Raw genomic sequence first — 20,862 nt, forward strand, 5'->3', positions numbered from 1 at the left:
AAAAAACTGTTGTTTTGAATAATAAAACGTCATTGGAATTGTCAAAAAACCTAATTACTTGCTAAAAACACTGCTTATCATTCCGGAAAGAACTAACTATTGTTTTCGGTGTGTAATTCCCAATTATTTAGATTATATTACCATGATTCTTATCCATGAAAAGAATACAAATATACCCAGAATTGAAAACGTATATGGGCTACTTTTTGTTGACTAAGTGAAATCGCCTCAAGTGCCAGTTGTCTCGGCCACAAACTTATCTCTCGAGCACTGTCACTTTCAGACATCCGAATTCCGTCCAAGAAGCCCATAAAATCAGTGTGAACTTCTATTAATACCCACTAATCGTTACCACTTAATCTAGATTACGGCCAATTATGAATGTAATCGCTTGGCCAATACGGATGAAACAGGCCATAGGCCGCCCCTCTTCTCAGCTCCCCCCCTAAGTACCTGTCACATTACGTGATTATGTGTCCCGGGGCTCCCTGATAACTCAATACTTGTGATAAGCCCTCAGAAATCCGTCCGAAAATCCATCGGCACGTATAAAATTGCTACTGCCATTGTCCGGCAAATTAGTTGGTCTCCGTACGGCACGCGGCAGTAACATTACGGGATATTTTTTACGGACATTGGTTACGGACAAATTATAAATTCAAAATGAAGGAAAATGAAGCAGAAATGTGGCCAGAAAAAGATGTTGGTATTTTAGAAGATTTAAAGAATAATGATACAAAAATTTGGATATGGGATATAAGTTGTGAGAGTGTTGGGCTGCCCCCCTTAGGGACTTGGGGCCTTCAAATAAAAAGAGAACTGCCTTTTCTCTTCGATTCTTCATTCTCCCGCTTTTGGGGACCCGATCTCCTGCCTGAGAGCGGCAATTTATGCCATGTCGCAGCTCAGATGATCGGGGGCCCGCCAGCTGGCGGCAAACTCGAACACAACAAGTCGGCAGCTCGATGGCTGCAGTTGTGCCTCCACTGGTCTTCCAATTGGAATAGCTCTTCAGTGGCATAGACCGCGTATCCCCAATTCCGATTCTCAAACACCTACGACATTAAAAATAAAAAAAGTAAAAGAAAATTCAGTTTATTTTCGTTCAGATGTGCTAATAAACGTGCGAGTGCCAAACTATTTGTGCCGGTGGTTGTACAGTGCAAGTGCTTTTCTTCCCAAGTAGCAGTTTAGATTTTGTGGCAGGTTGAAAAGGTGAGAAGACTGGCCGAGGAGAAGAAAATAACAGAAGAAGAAACAGTTGCCGGGCTTCCTTCGTCGATTCTTTCTTCAACAAACAACCGCAAGTGGAGCCGCAACTTCCTTTTCTCTTCGGCAGGTTATTGACTCAAAGCCCTTGCAGCGTGTCGCATTTTATGTGTATTTATGTTTGAACGCCGTCTGCATCTGCATTCTGAGGCTGCATTCCGTATCTTCAGATACAAATGTATCTGTATCTGTGTCGGTGATTGTTTTCATTCTCAACTTCGTTTTTGTCCCGTTGCGTTTGTCGGGGCCTTATTCCAAACAAATGCGGTTCTTGTCACAAGACTACAGTTGGATCTTTTAGAAGATTCTTTTTCTTTTAAAGTGATTCTAGCTGACTTCCTATGTATATCTCTGGAACAAATAGTTTGTTCAATTATTAAATTTCTAATGAAACAAACTTGTTAATATGTTTAACTCTCAAATAGGTATCTTTTAGTCCATAAACTTCAAACTTGTTTGTTGATCTCGCCGGTTGCTGTCACAGTTGATTGCCGACGCCCCTGCAGATTCAAGTTTTGTTTTGGATTTTTCCTGGGCCCTGTCTTTAAATAGTTTTCTTCATTCTTCCAATAATATTTTTGTTTTCTTTCCCGGCTCTTTTTTTTTTTTTGGATTATTAAGTAGGCGTGGCTCCCACACACAGAGTTCTTTGGGAATGTTTTTGTTTGTTTCTCCACCGTGAAGTAAAGTGATTAGTCCCATCGATAAGCCATTCGCTTGGAAACAACAAAAAAAAGACGAAGGAGGGCATTTGTTTTTGCTCGCTTTTAATCGCAGGTCACCGAGAAGTCAGTGGAAAATGGGTCGCCGTCGTGCTCCAATCCAAATGCTATTTTGTATGCACTTGCGGAAAGCGAAAATAAAAACAAGAACCCTGCCTCTTAATTGCCTCAGCAGCCAGACGAACATTTCTCGCCACCCAACCCACCGCCACCCGCCGTTGATCTTATTTGTTTTTAGGACACTCTCGACATCAGTTCTCGTTTTAGTGACCATTAGTCTTAAATTCTACATATTCCGAGCAGCTTAATGAGCTTTAGATGTATCAAATGGTCTATTCCCTTGGATTCATTATCCATAGAGTATTTACGATTCGTTACAAAGCAAACAGAACCAAAATTTGTTATTAAATATTTCCCCACACAGGCACAAAAAATAAAAACAACGCTCTGTGGCATCACATGTGTGAACATTAAAACCATAATATGTATTATAGCCTCAGTCTGGCTATAAATAAGAATGAAATTTCCCACAAAAAATTACAAAAAAATTATGTGACTCGTTCCGAGATGATTATTTGCCTCGGATATTTGCTCGATTTGTTAGATTTTTCAAATTTTCAAATTTAAATATGGGCTCATTGTTTATTTTTTTAGAGCTGCATTATTTCAATGTCGTTTGGAAAAGTTGCCCGTCTGGGCCTGTCGTTATTTTCTATTCGAAATTTTCAACTTTTAAAGGCTACAAACAGCTTTTATTTGAGGTTTATGCCGCGAATGGTCAGCAGATGTTTTCCGGTCTGCAAATGTTGATATTTTGTTTCTGTTTACATAGTCAAGGCGAGTTTTCCCAGCTAATCTTCTATTGAAAATTGATTTCAAAAGTCTTCTGTCCTCAAGATTTCTGTACTCCTCCTCCTCTTCCACTTGTTTCATTTCCTGTCCACTTGAAGCTTCACAGTTCCGATAAGTACTATCTGAGGGCAAGATGCTTTGAATAAATAATCTATCTGGCAGTGATTTTGATAAAGAGTCCCATTCATCGGTCTAGACCCCCATTCATTCTGTTTTTTTTGGGGGAGGCTATCATGATTGATTTTTGGAGGGGCTTCAGCGGAACTTTCGATGGCTGGATTCCGCTTTAATTTTTTGTCTGACAGCTTAAAGTACGATCGCACTCGCTTATCACGGCACCTAATTATTTAATCGACACTTGAGTCTGAAGTGGCTGCATTAGTCCAAGAACTTAACCCATAACCCTATCGGACGAGTGTGGACGATGATTAGCTGAGCTGATGACGTGAGGCACACAAATCCCTCCGAGCTTTATCAGAGAGTGCGTCATGGCTGGGCGGCCGATCATTTAAGTCAATTAGTGGAGTGCATTGCCACTTTCAATGGGTTTTCGGTGACCAACTACATGAGCTTTTTTTTTTTACTTCCAGCACACAATGAAATCAAAGTACGAGAACATGAAGATCATCTACAATCGGAGCAAAATCGGCTGGTACTGGGCTCCCTTGTTTGTGTCCTTCTGGTTCGTGCTCTTCTATGTGGTGGTCATACCCGCCTTCCACCGCATGCCCCCGCTCAAGACCCAGGAGGATGAGCTCCAGCAGCCGGGCCAGTTCATCGGGGAGCGGGCGGAGAACACCCTACTGAGGCTCTCCAAGATTGGACCCAAGGTGGTCGGAAGTCCAACCAACGAACAGGTGGCGGTTCAATTCCTACTCAATGAAATCTCGGATATTATGGAAGAGGCACGCGGGGATTTGTACGACATCGAAAGGGATGTGCAGATAGCCTCTGGCAATTACCTCCTCTGGTCCATGGTGAATGTCTACCAGAGTATCCAGAATGTGGTGGTCAAGCTGACGCCAAAGAACTCCACCAGCGAAGCCGCTCTCCTAGTCAACAGTCACTTTGATTCCGTTCCGGGCAGTTCGGGAGCCGGTGATGCCGGAATGATGTGTGTCATAATGCTGGAGGTACTCCGGGTGATCGCCAAGAATGAGACGCCACTAACCTACTCGGTGGTGTTCCTATTCAATGGAGCCGAGGAGAATCCTCTCCAAGGCAGTCATGCCTTCATCACCCAACATCCTTGGGCCAAAAATGTGAAGTGAGTTTTTCAAATTCTTTCCATTAACTGGAATTTATTAATTTTATATATTTTATTCCCAAGAGCTGTCATAAATTTGGACTCAGCTGGCAGTGGAGGACGAGAAATTCTCTTTCAATCTGGACCCGATAATCCTTGGCTTATGAAGGTAAGTCTCTTACATTTTAAATCGTATCTTTATAATCTTTATCATGACTTGATTTCAGTATTATGGAAAGAACATAGTTCATCCGTTCGCCTCCACTATCGGAGAGGAATTGTTCCAGAATGGCTTTGTCCCCTCGGAGACCGATTATCGCGTGTTTCGTGACTTTGGCGAAATACCTGGTATTATAAAAATTAATGTGAGAATCAGCTAATCGCTCATACATTGTTTTCTGTTTAGGTCTCGATATGGCGCAGACTTTGAATGGCTATGTTTATCACACTAAATACGATCGATTTAATCTCATCCCGCGACGAACCTACCAACTAACTGGCGAAAATGTCTTGGCTCTGGTCAAGGCTTTGGCGAATGCCGAAGAACTGGAGAATCCATCGGTGGGTAGAGTGGTTCTTTATAGAGTTTACATCTAAAATCTAATTTAAATCTGTTTTTCAGGACCACGCCGAGGGTCATATGATATTCTTTGATGTGCTGGGCTGGTTCTTTGTCTATTATCCGGAGAGTACTGGCATCATCATCAACATATCCGTGTGTGTCCTGGTCTGCATCACCATTGTGGGATACATTTGGATTATGTCCAGTAGTACGGGCATGTTCCGGCGCCGCATTTGGGCAAAGTTTGGAATTCTGACAGCCCTTCAGGTGACTGGTGTCGCCCTGGGCATTGGTCTGGTCATGTCGATTGCCTTGTTCTTGGATGCAGTGAATCTCCCCATGTCCTGGTTCGCCCAGAACTGGATGCTATTTGGTTTATACTTTTGTCCCATGATCTTTGGCATGGGCATTGTGCCAGCTATATATTTCAGTAGGACAAAGGAGGTGAGTTCTCTGGCTTCTTTCTGTAGTATTTATTTTAAAACTTGTTTCTTTTTAGCATGGTCTTCCCCTGGGTTATGGCATACAGTTGCTAATGCACTCGCACTGCTTGATTCTGACCATCATCACGATTGTAATGGTCAGCTACGGCATACGATCGGCCTTTATTTTAATGCTTTGCATTAGTTTTTACACTTTATCCGTACTGATCAATATGGTCACTAAAGCTCACAAGACAAGTAAGTTTCTGATGGCGTCTTTAAATTTTTGATTTTTAATTAATTCCATGTTTTTTTTTTCAGACTTCCTCTGGCTCATTCCGCATTGCATTTGTCAGGTCCTGCCCTTCATGTTCTACACCTACTGCTGCTATGCCTTCTATGTGGTATTTGTGCCAATGCAGGGACGGGAATGCAATACCAATCCCGAGATCCTCATGGGTTTCTTCACGGCTCTGATGGTCCTGTTGTTTGCGCCCTTCCTGGTGCCATTGTTCTGTCTATTCCGCAAATCGAAGACCATCATTTCGTTGTTTGGAATTTGTACAATAGTGTTTATTGTTTTGGCCGCCACACCAGTTGGCTTTCCTTATGCTGAGAAGACGGCTGCTCAACGTTTCTATGCAGTGGTAAGTGAAGACTTAAGTCTAAATTTCATAAGAGTTTTAACGAATTTATTACAATTTCAGCACACTTCCCGTACCTTCCGGGATGGCGATCCATCGAGCGCAGTTACCCATACGGACTCGGGGTACTTTGTTCTTCCAGTTGATCGTCGTCCTCATACTGTGGACGACATCCTTTTCGAGGAAACCAACTACACCAAGTCAGAGGACATGTCCTGTGATTCTGAGATCATGTGTGGCTATCCGATTTACAGTTCCAGATGGCTTAATGCAGTGTAAGCTAAAAAAAATCCTTTAAACTGAAGTTAGTCCTGCTAATCACTCTTAAACCTACAGGGATAATAGCTACTTTGTGCCTGGCCCAGAACCCAACAAGGGATATATTCCTACTCTTCAAATTCTGGACAAGTCGAGTAAATCTGCTACCCACATACAATTCGATCTGGAGATCTCTGGGCCTGATCACATCAGCATGTTCATACAGCCTCTGAATGGCAGTAGACTAGTCGACTGGTCTTTCACCAAAAAAACTTTTGAAGAAAATGTGAAGCCTCCGTATTATGTCTATTGGTCTTATGCTTTGGACCCCACTCCCTTGCAGTTTCGTCTGGAATTTGAGGTAAATAGTATAAATAAATCTAATTGCTGGAATATAATAACTCACTATTTTACTAACCCATAGCACGACGATCCTAATTGGAGCGGCAACACTTTTAAAGTGGCCCTGATGGGTCACCGAATCCACGATGATATGTACATAACGGATGACTTCCGGCAGTTCCTGGCCACATTTCCGCCCTGGGTGCACGTCAGCTCCTGGCTTGGTTCCTACAACAGTTGGCAGCTCTAGATCTAGGCCGAAAGTCAATCCACAAACTCAACTCCAACCCATTGTTGCCATGACACCTCAGCTACTGTTATCTTTGGTATTAAAGTACATTATTTCGACCACTATCCCTAATCCAACGAACAAAGTGTCAGTTCCCATGTCACATCTTAGCTTATAAGTTTGATTAAGACCAGTGTAGTTACTACTTTGTAATTTGTAATAAAAAATATTTTATTTATTTATTAAGAATCAAATCTAGTATCTGTTAGAAGTTCCAGCTCTCGAGGGCTGAGAACCAGTCAGTGGTGTAAGTCCAGTCGGGGAAGGTGGCCAGGAATTCCTTATAGTCGTCGGTGTAATATTCCTGATGATACAGGAAGTGCTCGACGACCACCAGCTTAAAGAACGGTCCTTCGGTGTTGCTTTCATCATGTTCGAACTCCATCCAAAAGTCGAAGGGATCTTCGGTTTGGGAATACACATGGTAGATCAGAAAGGGAGGCAAGTGCTCCTCGATCAGCGGTGTCTGGTCCATGGACCAGTTGGCGACTCTGACATGGTCGTAGGGCTCTATGTACATCATTATACGATCGCTGGCCTTCAGGCTGAAATCGTATTTAAGCTTATTGGGTGTCTGAGCTTCCTTCGAAACCAGGGTGAGATCTATGGCAATCGGGAACTCGGGTGCCGTACTGTAAATCCAACGAGCAGAGTCCCTAAAAGATAAAGAAATAATGTTTAAGTTATGGGTTTATTTTGATGGATTGTCCACCTACTTCCAGTCATTCCAGCGACCACTGTAAATGGGCAAACCGCAGTAGGGCTCGGCAGCACAGGTGGCGTCTGTCCAGCTAGTTGGTTCTGCGTTCTTCAAAGTGGTGTCGTCCAGCTCATGGGTACGAGTTTCCACAGGTTGAATATAGAAACCAGAATCCTGCAGGGTACTGCCATCCAAGTTATGAAAGATTCGCTGCGTGTGCTACAAAAATCAAAAAATAATTATAAACTATAAAAACTGAAAGATAAATAATAAACCTACCAACACATAATAGCGCTGTGGAGCTACTTCCTTGACGAAGGGAAATCCTGCTGGAGTGGCTGCCAGGATAATAAAAATAATCGTAATCACACCAAACGTGGAGAATACGATTTTTGGTTTGCGGAACTTGTGCATAATGGGCACCTATAAGGAAAAAATTAAAGCTTTTTTAGTTCTATGGAATATATTTTATAACTTACCGTAAACCCAGCATATTGGATTCCAGTTATAATCACAAAGAGACAGACCAGGAGTTCCGGGCTACTGTCCGGACCATCACGTCCTTGCATGGGCACAAAGGTCACCAGGGAGGCATAAGCGATGTAGGTGTAGAATAGGAAGGGAAGGAACTGGCACAGCAGGTGAACAGTGACAAAGTAGCTTTCTACAATAAAAATACTATGTTAATAGATCTAGCTCAGGTCATATAAGTCTATGTAACCTACTTTTAACGGTCAATTTTAGAGTAATTTGAACTAGAACAGATATGGCGTAAAAAAAGATTCCAATCATGAAAAAGTAGCTGGAACGGATTCCCATGCTGGTCATGATAATACAGAGCAGCGCCAGAAGGATGCAATGAGCGTGCATGAAACAGGCTATGGTCTGATCCAGCTTCATGTGGGTCTTCCTCTTTGTCCACTGGATGTAGAAGGCTGGCAGCAGTCCCATGGCGAAGTACAGGGTGCAGAAGTACAGTCCAAAGGTCATCCACTTGCCATAGTACCAGGACTCTGCTAATCCCACTCCTTGCATGAACACAGCCACCAGAAGGGTGAGGCCACAGGACACTAAAGCAGTTCCCGTTTGGACCAGGAAGATCACGCCGAATCGTTTAATCACAGCCTTAGGAGCATCGGCACCATTGTCCAGGGTCATCATGTAGAGCGAGGATCCAATGCAGAGGAGCGCCGCCACCGAAACTACTATGTTGATGGCCACACTTACGGATGTGGTGTAGGTGAGCATGAACCAGCCCAGGAAATCGAAGTAAACCATGTGGCCCTCGGCATGAGCTTCGGGGTTATCTAGTTCAGGAGCATTGGCCAAGGTCCAGACCAGGGGCAGGACGTTCTCACCCGTAGACTGATACGTTCCCCTCTCTACGTTCCGGTAATTGTCGTATTGAGTATGATAGACATACCCATTTATTACGCTAGCCATGTCCAAGCCAGGAACTCCTCCGTAGTCGCGGAACACACGAAAGTCTGTATCCGAGGGTATAAAGTTATTCTGGAACAATTCTTCAGCCAGAGTCTGGGCATAGGGATGGGGAACACTCTGTTGGTAGTATTTGGCCAACCAGGGATGGTTAGGTCCTGTCTGGAAAAGCACTTCACGTCCTCCGGCACCAGTGGAATCTAAATTGACCAGAGCTCTGAAAAGTTAAATAATATTGCAGATATATGAAGAATCGATATTTGAACAAAGAAAATAAAGGTATTCCGCTTGGGAATCGGATCAATATTGGCCAAGATATGGCCATCGCAGTGGGTCATATTGTCGTCCCCATGCCTTTTCCACATTTTTAAGGGGATAGCCCATCAAATTTGAGAAAAAATCGAAAAAATATTTCGTTTCCAGATTGTGATGCAGATCGACGGAGAATCGATCCACAAATCGATTAAGGTATTCCGTTTGGGAATCGGATCAGTATTGGCCAAGATATGGCCATCGCAGAGGGTCATATTGTCGTCCCCATGCCTTTTCCACATTTTTAAGGGGATAGCCCATAAAATTTGAGAAAAAATCGAAAAAATAATTCGTTTCCAGATTGTGATGCAGATCGACGGAGAATCTATCCACAAATCGATTAAGGTATTCCGTTTGGGAATCGGATCAGTATTGGCCAAGATATGGCCATCGCAGTGGGTCATATTGTCGTCCCCATGCCATTTCCACATTTTTAAGGGGATGGCCCATAAAATTTGATGAATAATCTAAAAAATATTTCGTTTACAGTTTTTGATGCAGATTTGTGGAGAATCGATCTTGAAATCGTTTAAGGTATTCCGCTTAGGAATCGGACAAATATTCTTTAAGATATTGCTTTTGTGGTGTCCCTCTAAGCCATTCTATTTTAACTTACTTGCAATTCTTGGCCCATTTGTGCTGGGTGATGAATCCGTGGGCACCCAGCATACAGGCTTCTTCGGCGCCGTTGAAGAGGAAGACCACTGGGTGGACCAGGGGCTTCTCAGAGCGGGAGATAACACGTAGGGTTTCAAGCATAATCACCACCATGGCGCCATCATCTCCAGCAGCTGGGGTTTCCACTTCGGAGTCGTAGTGCGAGTTGACCAAGACATAGTTTTCGTTGTTTGAAGTCTTCTGGGAAATTTTTACCACCACATTTGAAAGATTCGTGTAGCTCATGGTCATGCCCCAAAGGAAGAAACCACCGGAAGAGTATTGTTTCTCCACCTCGATATCATAAAGATCAGTTCTCGCCTCATCTTTGATCTTTTGGATTTCTCGTAGCAGGAAGTTGACGGTGTGCACTTCATTGTTAATAGATCCAGCCAGTTTGTAGCCAATAGCGGAAAACTCGGCTAGCTGTGTCATTGCTCTTTCGCCTATGAACTCATCCGGATGCAATGCCTCCTCACTCCGGTAAAGCATCTTTGGGTAGCTGTTGAAACTGGGCAGCACAGTGACATAGAAAATGGCAAATAAGGCAGCCGCGTAGACAGGAGCTCCAAACCAGGGCCATTTCTTGTCCCTGGACTTTTCACCATCCTGGTCGGTTGTAATATCTACACTGGAAAATGTCATCTAACAAATTAAGGAATAAATACATACATATTAGTAAGAGTTTTTGTTAAAACTTTCATCATACTTTTCAGCATGAAAATATTTATGAAAAAGAAAGTATACTTTTTGGCATTATTTGTTTGTTCGATTTCTTTTCCAAAGGAGTACAATTATTTTCATTATTTTCTTTTCTATTTTAAGAATTTCTGAGGCCTGCATATGGAAAGGTTGTAAACTAATTACCACTCTCATTAGGGCACTTCACTTTATGGTCTAAACTATTGCAATAGCAACAAGAACTTGGTCTAAAAACAGCGTTCAATAATATGTACAAGAAGGTTTTAATTTATAGCCGAAATAAAGATTCTTATCGCTTTGGATACTTGAAAGTTTTTTAAAAAATACAAAGGGGAATTTTCACTTGGCTGAATACGATCTATAGAATAACTTTCACTTATCACTTTTGTATCATCTGTATTACTCGTTTACACTCTTACTTTGAATAAAAACCAAGACCCTGACCTTCCAAAAGCACGTGAATCTTAATTCGGAGATTAAAATCAAATACAACCGCTCCACAGGCCCACCTTTGGCCAACTGAGACTCCTTCGTACTGCTTCCAAGAATTAAATAGGGCCATCTAATAGGTAGACTTCGTGGATGGCTTATCGCGCGAATTCAGGCGATAAAAATTAAATGTTATGATTATAATCTTCAGTTTTTGCCACATAAAACGATTACATCCCGCGATAGGTGATATAGAAGGTACCTGCCGAATGCCAGAAGCCGATTCTCTTTATTGCCCTTTATAGATTAGGTCGGCAAATACCTTACGGTGGGGTCCAAAATATATAAATTCCACTAACAGTATAATTAATGGACATATAATTAAAACACCTAACATAAAACATTAATATTTATCATCATACTTCTTATCGGGGAATGGTTAATGGTTCAGAGATTTATTAAATTAATCTATTCAGTTATACATAATAATTCGGTTAGAAAATAAAACTTTCTAATGCCGCAAACCAATCCGTTGTATAAGACCAATCGGGAAAGGTGGCCAAGAAATTAGTGTATTCATCGGTATAATATTCCTGATGATATATAAAGTGTTCCACGATCACAAACTTAAAGAAAGGTCCCTCGGCGTTATCATTCTCGTGTTTAAGTTCTATCCAAAAGTTGAATGCCTCCTCGGTTTGGGCGTATATACGAAAAACTAGATAGGGTGGTGTGTGCTTTTCTTCTAGCGGGGTTTTGTCTAAGGACCAATCCGTAATGCTGACCTTATCGAAGGGGTTTACATACATAATAACACGATCACAGGCCTTCAAGCTAAACTCGTAGCGCCACTTGTTGCCAGTTAGCTGTTGTTTTGATTTCAGGGAAAGTTCTTTGTTAGTTGGCAGTGCGGGTGACGAGCTGGAGATCCAACGGGCAGAGTCCCTGTGGAGAAAATAATTGATATAGAAACTATATGAGAGAAAGTATTCCAAACCTACGTCCAGTTTATCCAGCCACGTCGGTAGACGGGCAAGCCACAGTAAGGCTCTGCGGCACAGGTGTCATCCATCCAACTCTGCGATTCCGCATTCTTGAATGTGGTGTCTTCCAGTTCATGGATGCGGGTCTCCTCAGGCTGGATATAGAAACCAGAATCCTGGGTGATACTTCCATTTAGGTTATGGAAAGTTCGCTGAGTGTGCTATCAAAAAATAGTTACAAATCAATGAAAAAACTATTCATGAATTATACTTAAATTTATAAACTCACTACTGCATAATATCGCTGAGGAGCCACATCTTTGGCAAAAGGGAATCCCGCAGGAGTGGCTGCCAGGATAATAAAAATAATCGTAATCACACCAAACGAAGAAAATATAATCTTTGGTTTCCGAAACTTGTGCATAACAGGGACCTGAAAGATATAGTTTTAGAGTAGATTTAATATAAATCTATTTTCCCTTTAATACTCACCGTAAAACCCGCATACTGAATTCCGGCTAGGATGATAAACACAGATATCAGGAAATCAGGACTGCTATTGGGACCATCGCGTCCCTCCATGGGCACAAAAATTACAAAGATGGCATAACAGATATAAGTGTAGAAGAGGAAAGGAAGGATTTGGAATAATAAGTGCACTGTCACAAAGTAGCTTTCTAAAAAGGATAAAGATCTTACTTTAAAACTCAGGAAAGTCTTTTTAAAAACTTACTCTTCACAGACAATTTAAGAACAATTTGCACTAGGACGGATAATGTGTAGAAAAAGATTCCAATCATAAAGAAGTAGCTGGACCGAATGTTCAAACCGGTTAGGGTTAAACAAAGCAATACCAGGAGGATACAGTGGGCGTGCATGAAGCAGGCTATGGTCTGATCCAGCTTCATGTGGGTCTTCCTTTTCGTCCACTGAATATAAAAGGCTGGAAGCAATCCCGTGGCGAAGAACAAAGGGCAGAAGTATAGTCCAAAAGCCATCCACTTTCCATGGTACCAGGACTCTGCCAATCCCACTCCTTGCATGAACAGAGCCATCAGAAGAGTGAGGCCACAGGCCCCGAAAACTGTTCCCGCCTGGACCAGGAAGATCAGACCAAATCGCTTGATCACCGCCTTTGGAGCATCGGCTCCATTGTCCAGGGTCATTATGAAGAGCGAGGTTCCAATGCTGAGGAGCGCTGCTACAGAGACCACTATGTTGATGGCCATACTAACGGATGTGGTGTAGGTAAGCATGAACCAGCCCATGAAATCGTAGAACACCATGTGGCCTTCCTCATTAGCCTGTAAATCATCCAGTTCAGGTGCATTTGCCAAGGCCCAAACTAAGGGTAGCACATTGTCTCCCGTAGACTGATAGGTTCCGCTCTCCACATTCCGGTAGTTGTCGTATTTAGTGTGGTAGGCGTACCCATTCACCACGCTGGCCATGTCCAGACCAGGAACTCCTCCAAAGTCACGAAAAATACGAAAGTCGGTATCCGATGGAATGAAGTTGTTCTGGAAGAGCTCTTCCGCCAGGGTCTGAGCATATGGATGGCGGGCACTTTGCTTGTAGTACTTGGCCAGCCACGGGTGATTGGGTCCCGTCTGAAAAAGGACCTCGCGCCCTCCAGTGCCCGTCGAATCCAAGTTAACCAGGGCTCTAAAATAAAGATAATTTTAGGTTGAACAGAAAATAATGATCCCTCTTAACATACCTGCAATTTTTGGCCCATTTATGCTGGGTGATGAATCCATGGGCTCCCAAGAGACGAGCCTCCTCAGCTCCATTGAAAAGGAAAACAACTGGGTGGTTCAGGGGCTTCTCAGAGCGAGAGATCACACGAAGAGTTTCCAGCATAACCACGACCATGACACCGTCATCTCCAGCCCCAGGACTTTTCATCTCAGAATCGTAATGGGAGTTCACCAACACATAGTTTTCGTTATTTGAGTCCTTTTGGGAGATCTTAACCACCACGTTGGAAAGATTCTCATAGCTTATTGCGAAGCCGTAGAGATAGAAGCCTCCTGTATAGAGTTGTTTCTCCACTTCGATATCATAGATATCCGAGCGAGCTTCGTCTTTGATTTTTTGGATTTCACGCAGAAGAAAATTCACCGTATGGACTTCGTTATTAATAGATCCGGCTGGCTTGGGGCCAATGGAAGAGAGCTCTGCCAGATGCTTCATCGCCCGCTCGCCTATGAACTCATCTGGGTGCAGGGCCTCCTCGCTTTGGGTGAACATCTCCGGGTAGCTGTTGAAACTGGGCACCACGGCAGCATAGAAGAGTGCAAAAAAGGCGGCAGCATAGATGGGAGCTCCAAACCAGGGCCATTTCTTGTCCCTGGCCGTTCCGCCATCCTTGTCGGTTGTGATATCAACGCTGGAGAAGGTCATCTGGAAAATGTATTTTTAATTATTCACAAAACCTTTAACAGCCCGTTAACAGTCGATTGCTGATTAAATCAGACATAATCTTAAATTATGTCATGGGTATTTCAAATTAGGTGGAGGCTATTTTTAAAATGCTAACCATATTGATTTGATTCATGGAGGGGTGTAAAATGTGCGACGTTGCCCAGAGGCCTCAGCATACGGAACTGCATTCTTGTTTGAATTGTAAAATTACTCAAAGTCTGGGTGTATATGTATCTATCCCCATACATCTTTGCATTTATACCAGCTGATTGTATATATTCTTGCCAATCCATCACAATAAAGCTATCGCTGGTGTTCAAGCATTGAACACGATAAAAATTCCAAACATAGAATGTAAGAGATCGGACCCATGAGAATAAGTAATCAACAGCATGGTTTGAAAGACGATCTCCTGCAGTCTAACCAAATATTTATGTGGTGCACTTGAAGCACTTAAGAAAGGGTCACATACCATGTCAGCGTGCAGTCCGTTGATAAGTAGTTTTAAATAGATTTAAGATTTTCATGTATGTTTCTTGTAAGAGAATTGTAAGAAGTAAAAACAGTTTTAAAACGGAACTCATTGGAGTATCACGACTATTTACGGGGCTCCTCTTAACAGCTGGAAAAGATCTACATGTTTCTCTATAGAATGTTTGCTTCTAAACATTGTGTGGGGTTGTTTTATAAATAATGAAGGAATGATTAGGGCTCTGCTTGCCTTTAAAAATATTAAATGCTTCTTTTAAGTTAAGAATTTAAGAAAACACACTTGAAATGCAACCGCACCGTACCTCAATCTCCCTAGAACTAAGCCAGCTCTCAAGAATATAAGTTCCCTTGACCGTTAATTGCTCAAAATTTTAATCTAGCTCTGATCTTAATCTTTGTTTTTGGTACTCAAAACGATAACATCTAGTGATAAGAGGCACCTCCTGCAGTCGATTCTATGTTTCTTACTTTTTAGATAATAATTTTACATGGCAATAGATTGAAAACTTTAAAAAATAAATACTTCAAAATTTTCAAAATGGTAATCTTGTCAAGACTCCTCAAGAATCAAACTTAATTTCTTCCGCTTTTCCATTTCATATTCATACAATGCTCTATAAAAAAGTCCAACATTGATTACAGACCAATTTTCTAATCTAATGTAAATGTAATAATATTGAGAGAGCCACATTTCTATTTCGCATATAAGAGTTCTATATTTCAGCCATTTAAAACTTGACATTTTTAATCAAAACACTTTGATATGAACCGCGAAGCCTATAGGATTAATTTCTGTAAACGCTTGATAAATAAATATCAAATAACCCACTCAATGTGACATCGAAGTGACTCAATCAATCATAACTTTCCATTCATTTTTCATAAAAAAGATCTCATATTGACTCAATTCTGTTAGTCTTTACTTAACAATAATAAAATCTACATATTTGCATAATCTAGTAAATCCAGCTCTCAAACGAAGCTGGCCAAGGTGTGGCATCCGTATATTTGGGGAAACTGTCTAGGAATTTCTTAAAATCGGGTGTCAACATGTCTTTGTGGTGGGTCCAGTGTCCTCCCAGACCTAGCTCCAGGCTGGAGGAGTTCAAGTTTCCATTGGGTTTCTAAAAATGAAGTTATTAATTGTTATTTTAAAAGGGTTTAATAAATAACCTACCTCTAGTTCTATCCAGAACTTGAGGGGATCTCCATTGACACCCCAGGAGAAGTAAACGAAATAGGGCGGATCGAATCTTAAACGCAAAGGAGCCTGGAATGGAATATTAATTAATATAGTTTTGATATACTATATACTATACAATAACTCACCTGATGGAAGGACCAGTTTGTGATGAAAGCACCATTCAAAGGCTGAACAAACACAGCCATGTGATTCGGCCCAGTTAATGACATGTCATAGCGGATCTTAGTGGCGGAAAGTTCCTTCTTGGAGATAACCTTGACGGTTGGCAGATCATCGCCCAGAACTGGCTCCGAGGCGGGGATCCATAAGCTGTTCTTTCTGTAGTGATTATTTAAATTAGTATTCTTCCACTACTATTTTTTTGTTAATAATGAAACTTACCTTGTTTTGTGCCAACGCTGGTTGTATAAGGGAAGTCCACAATTGATTTCCTTTTCGCAATCATCTCCGATTCTTTGGGCAAGAGTCATGTTGATCACATCATCTAAAAAATATATAATTTTTAAGTTTCTCCTAATAATAATGATTAATTAATAACCCACTTTTAACGGTGTATGTGCGTCTATCCTGGGGCATGATGAAGTAACCAGATTCCTGGCGACGAATTTTGTTGTCAGCGTCATGGAAAGTACGTTTAGCGTGCTATAGAAAAATAAATAAAAATTATAACACTTTTCATATAAAATAAGTACAATTTCTAACTTACCAGAACTGCAAAACGCTGAACATTGGTCTCCGGGCGATATGGGAATCCAGCAGGGGTTAGAGCAATAATAAAGCAAATCAGGGTGATGCCGAGCAGACCACAGATGATTGTCTTGGACTTGTTGAACAATTGCAGGACTGGGAGAATGAAGCCACAGCAGAGGAAGCCAACAGCCACGCTGAAAATTGCCACGGCCAAATCCGGGTTAAGATTCTCCCCGAAGCGACCGAACATGGGAATAAAAGTGGTAAAGAATCCGTGCGAGAAGTAGGCAAAGAAAACAAAGGGCGGAATAAGACAAACAATGTGGGGAATAACCCAGGCGACATCTGCAAAGGACATCAATAAATGGTTAACACAAATTGAAGGTTTATATCCATGTTTATCCCACCTTTGCTATGCAGTTTGGTGGCAATGTTGATGATCAGACCCACAGTGTAGAACAGACAGCTAAGGGTCAGAACGAATACAGAACGGACACCACAAATGGTGAGTATTAGAGTAAGAATGGCCAAAAGCAAGCAGTGGCTGTGCAGCAAGATCTGAACTCTCTGGCCGATGGGCAGTTTGTCCTGAAATAGTTACATCATTTAAGTCTTATTCCCCATCTAGAGTCTTGGTCCTACTCACAAACTTGGTCCAGTGGAAATACATGGCCGGCACAATGGCAAATCCAAAGAAGAAGGTGGTGAAGTACAGACCCAAGATGAGCCAGGAGTTGGAGAACCAGGACATTGGAAGGTGAACTGCGTCCATGAACAGACCCAGAAGAACTGGCAGAATAGCTGATACCAAAACAGAGAGCAAGTTCACAAAGAAAGTGTGCAACACCCGCTTCAGAATCTTCTCCAGTTTAATGCCAGAGCTCACGGACATCAGCTTGAAGGCGAAGCCACAGATGCCAATGGCCGTCAGGGAAACAATCACATTGAAGATAACTCCCTCGGTTTCAGTGTAGAAGACCAAGAACCAGCCCATCACATCAAAGTAGATGGTGTGTCCTTCGGCATATTTCTAAGAAGGAAATCGGGTTAAAACTTTATAAACTTCTCCATTTTAATACTAAACTTACCGAGGAGTCCTCCAACTCCGGAGAATTGGCAATCTCCCTAACCAAAGCCAGCAGATTGTCACCAGTGTGCTGGAGACTTCCTCTAGGAAAGATCTCAGCCTTATCGTGGCGCGTATGGTAGACATAGCCGTTGTAGGTGTAAGCCATGTCCAGTCCAGGAACAGCACCATGATCGCGGAAGATACGAAAATCGGTGTCCGAGGGTATCATGTTGTTCTGGAACATTTCCTCGCCCATGGTGGAGGCATAAGGATGCTTGATGGCGCGTCTGTAGTTCTTCATCAGCCAGGGATGATTGGGACCCGATTGGAAGAGGATCTCCCGACCGCCATTGCCGCAGGAATCAAGGTTAATAAGAGCTCTGAAACACAATAACTTATTTTTTAAGGAGGCAATCATTAATCGTTAGATCTGGAAACATACTTGCAGTACTTGGCCCACTTGTGCTGGGTGATGAAAGCATGGGAAGCCTGTAGGGGATTCTCCTCGGCTCCGTTGAACAGGAAAACCACGGGGTTCTTCAGGGGCTTCTCGGAGTTGACCAAAACACGCAGTACCTCCATCATGGTGGCCACCATGGAGGCATCGTCACCGGCACCTGGACCCGCAGGCACTGAATCGTAATGGCTGTTCACCAACAGCCATGTGGTACTGTTGGTTCCTCTGGGGCTAACCTTGACCACAATGTTTTGAATGCTCTGGTACATGTTGACCATAGACCAGTGGACATAGCTGCCAGAAGCCACTTGGACATCCACCTCGATTTCGTTGGCCGTTCCGGATTTGATCTTATGCGTCTTCTCAGAGAGGAGTTTCAAAGCTGCCATCTCGTTGGTGCGACTGCCCACTACACGCGGTCCCAGGCTCACCAGATCCCGCAGATTGTTCTCCGCCCGCTCGGCAATAAACTGATCCGGGTGCTTGGCCTCATCCTGAATAGTGAGTGGCCGGGGCAGGCGATGACAGGCGGGGATCGAGATGGTAACGTACAGGAGCAGCCAGAATCCAAAGAAAGCGGGTGCCCAGAACCACTTGATTTTGTTGTGCTGGATGAAGGCCCTCTCGCAGCCATTCGGTTGGGCCTGCAAGAAAAAATTGATAAGAATTAGAAAATAGATCCCTGGCATGTGAATATCACCAACAATTATAGCTGACTTATAGCTACTTCCATAAAAATATATAAGGCATGACTGAATATCTATGGGGGATAGATAAGTTGTTTGTTATACGCAGAAATTGTGGGTTCGGGGCTCATTCAAATGGAGAGGGGTTTAACCCATCCCTGATACTTGTAGATACTCGATACCCATGTCTAGCTCTAGAGCCGTGACTCAGTTTCGCCATTGGAATCGTCCAGGTGTATCGAAGTCGAATGTTAGATTTAATCCATCAGTTTCGTATCTTATCTGCCGGCAGTTAGGCAGGCACTCTAATAAAAATGTCGCAGTCGCCGGCTGTTGCCACCGAAAATCGAATTGGCTAGCAGGAACATGGTCGTCTTTTAGCTGCGCCAAACCAAACCAACCCAAACCAAACCCAGACGTCTAGATAAACGGGGTGTGCAACTAGGGCAACTAATACGCGAGCCACTATCTCAAGGGTTTCCGCAGTGGGTTAATTAACGACTCGCCGCCAGATAAGTGGGTGCACTGGTGCCGCCAAATATAATATATAATCAATAGGCGAATTATTTCGAAATGTTTAAAACCCTGATGGCCGGCGATTAGCCCGTAGCCCGTAGTACCGCACCCAAATCGAAAGTGGGGCAATCTAATCAAGGATCCGAAACGGGACTGCTTACCTCATATTGCTGCGAGCTGCGGGGTCTAAGGAGGGGATCCGTATTATGGGGATCACTGGTCGGCGTAATGACGCGCCGTCGCACGTTCTTCTCCGCCCCACTCATTTCTCCGGGTTCCGGACTTTCCTCCTGGTCAAGATTTTAGGGCCAACCGTTCGCTCGGCCGGCTAACGCGCAACTGATCGCCTCCGGCAGCAATAGGTTCTGGTAAAGTATACCTCCGATAATGTTGCCCATTTCCCGCTCCCTCTCTCTGGCACCTACGCTCACCTGTGGCCAATCTTATCTGGCGGTTCTCATAGATCGGATAACCGTGTTGCAGGTCGCGTCAGAGGTGTGAGGGGTTCTGTTTTCATTATGGGTTGGGGCGTCGAGAATGCCTACCTAACTTCCGCTTGAACTTAACATAATTCTGAACTTGACCAACAAGATATGGGGGAAATTAATTGAATTATTTGGTGCACACTGAGAAAAATGTTTTCTAACTAAAGGGGTTTAAAAAAGTGTTTGACCAAAAAAATATTTCTATAATTGGAGGAATAAATCTAATCTATCCATATGATCTATTGAAAGAGAACTTACAATTCTCTCAAAGCAGTCACATTTTCTCCCAGTGCTAGATACTTTTAGATCTTAAGCTACGGTGTTAGATCAATTTTCAATCCGTACCTTGGCCCTTTTCTCCTCCGTTTCGCTGCTCATTCTTAAATATTATTCCTCTTTTTGTCGGTTGTTTACGATGAAACCTTTTGTTTTAGCCGCTGTTGCTTCTGTCAGCCGCCGTCGGCGAGTGTGGAACAAAGTTCACCAAGCTGGGCTTTAATACCGCTCTACCACAAAGGCATTGCCGCACTAACTGAATTATTTAGCCCAGTCACCGTTGTTCTGTTGACCATACTTAGTTGCTTTTGTTGACTTTTCTTTTTTGCCGGCACGTTGTTTACTTTTCTAAACAAAAATTACGGAGGGCATTCGATTGGACCATAATAACTATCGCAACAAAAAGTTATCGCATTATACTAATTGTGGCTTTCAAAAATGATTGCATACTTCCAGGCGGCAATTTCTCTATAATTTCTTTTTACACTGGCCAACCAAATTAGAACAAAGCGCACAAGCTAACTTACAGTTATAGGCCCTGCGGGTGTCTCGCACTACTATGTGCATTAGATAACGATGACGTCGTCACACACACACACACTAACACACAGCATCCCGTTTGGAAAGGAGGACAACGTGCAAAACATGTGCCATAAAACATGCAATAATGGGTCGGGCGGAGAAAGGGCGGTAGGCTTAGTGTCATTCAACCTAAATGCGGGAAGAGCAAG

General features: G+C 42.8%; 4 protein-coding genes across 9 annotated transcripts; 1 reads left to right on the forward strand and 3 right to left on the reverse strand.

Moving 5' to 3' along the window:
* Positions 1-583: 583 nt before the first annotated feature.
* Positions 584-6,800, forward strand: LOC6495461 (endoplasmic reticulum metallopeptidase 1). Of its 3 annotated transcripts, none has more exons than XM_014907833.3 (11): positions 584-702; positions 3,434-4,110; positions 4,174-4,258; positions 4,317-4,437; positions 4,496-4,650; positions 4,712-5,095; positions 5,151-5,331; positions 5,395-5,720; positions 5,781-5,992; positions 6,054-6,336; positions 6,400-6,800. In XM_014907833.3, the coding sequence occupies exons 1-11, from the start codon at positions 664-666 to the stop codon at positions 6,565-6,567; spliced, it is 2,631 nt and encodes an 876-aa protein (XP_014763319.1). In that variant the 5' UTR covers positions 584-663; the 3' UTR covers positions 6,568-6,800. The 3 variants fall into 3 exon arrangements, with proteins under 3 accessions (XP_014763319.1, XP_014763320.1, XP_001958897.1); XM_014907834.3 differs by lacking the exon at positions 584-702 and adding an exon at positions 913-1,215; XM_001958861.4 differs by lacking the exon at positions 584-702 and adding an exon at positions 913-1,078.
* Positions 6,760-10,973, reverse strand: LOC6495183 (endoplasmic reticulum metallopeptidase 1). 2 transcript variants are annotated; one of them, XM_032450545.2, is made up of 7 exons: positions 10,862-10,973; positions 9,675-10,360; positions 8,032-8,963; positions 7,786-7,970; positions 7,586-7,729; positions 7,323-7,525; positions 6,760-7,262 (listed from the first exon to the last, which is right to left on the reverse strand). In XM_032450545.2, exons 2-7 carry the CDS (start codon positions 10,358-10,360, stop codon positions 6,812-6,814), a joined length of 2,601 nt encoding a protein of 866 aa, XP_032306436.1. In that variant the 5' UTR covers positions 10,862-10,973; the 3' UTR covers positions 6,760-6,811. The 2 variants fall into 2 exon arrangements, with proteins under 2 accessions (XP_032306436.1, XP_032306435.1); XM_032450544.2 differs by having other exon boundaries at positions 10,837-10,973.
* Positions 10,974-11,285: 312 nt separating this feature from the next.
* LOC6495182 (endoplasmic reticulum metallopeptidase 1) lies at positions 11,286-15,212 on the reverse strand. Of its 2 annotated transcripts, none has more exons than XM_032450441.2 (7): positions 15,051-15,212; positions 13,550-14,235; positions 12,563-13,494; positions 12,322-12,506; positions 12,119-12,262; positions 11,848-12,050; positions 11,286-11,791 (listed from the first exon to the last, which is right to left on the reverse strand). In XM_032450441.2, exons 2-7 carry the CDS (start codon positions 14,233-14,235, stop codon positions 11,341-11,343), a joined length of 2,601 nt encoding a protein of 866 aa, XP_032306332.1. In that variant the 5' UTR covers positions 15,051-15,212; the 3' UTR covers positions 11,286-11,340. The 2 variants fall into 2 exon arrangements, with proteins under 2 accessions (XP_032306332.1, XP_001958899.2); XM_001958863.4 differs by lacking the exon at positions 15,051-15,212 and adding an exon at positions 14,372-14,561.
* Positions 15,213-15,646: 434 nt separating this feature from the next.
* Positions 15,647-20,506, reverse strand: LOC6495181 (endoplasmic reticulum metallopeptidase 1). Of its 2 annotated transcripts, none has more exons than XM_014907700.3 (11): positions 20,201-20,506; positions 18,154-18,812; positions 17,731-18,091; positions 17,289-17,672; positions 17,050-17,230; positions 16,659-16,987; positions 16,495-16,594; positions 16,334-16,436; positions 16,078-16,270; positions 15,926-16,018; positions 15,647-15,872 (listed from the first exon to the last, which is right to left on the reverse strand). In XM_014907700.3, exons 1-11 carry the CDS (start codon positions 20,231-20,233, stop codon positions 15,705-15,707), a joined length of 2,604 nt encoding a protein of 867 aa, XP_014763186.1. In that variant the 5' UTR covers positions 20,234-20,506; the 3' UTR covers positions 15,647-15,704. The 2 variants fall into 2 exon arrangements, with proteins under 2 accessions (XP_014763186.1, XP_001958900.1); XM_001958864.4 differs by lacking the exon at positions 20,201-20,506 and adding an exon at positions 19,532-19,722.
* Positions 20,507-20,862: the final 356 nt, after the last annotated feature.

The sequence above is a fragment of the Drosophila ananassae genome, chromosome 3L (assembly GCF_017639315.1).
Source record: "Drosophila ananassae strain 14024-0371.13 chromosome 3L, ASM1763931v2, whole genome shotgun sequence".
Lineage (NCBI taxonomy): Eukaryota > Metazoa > Arthropoda > Insecta > Diptera > Drosophilidae > Drosophila > Drosophila ananassae.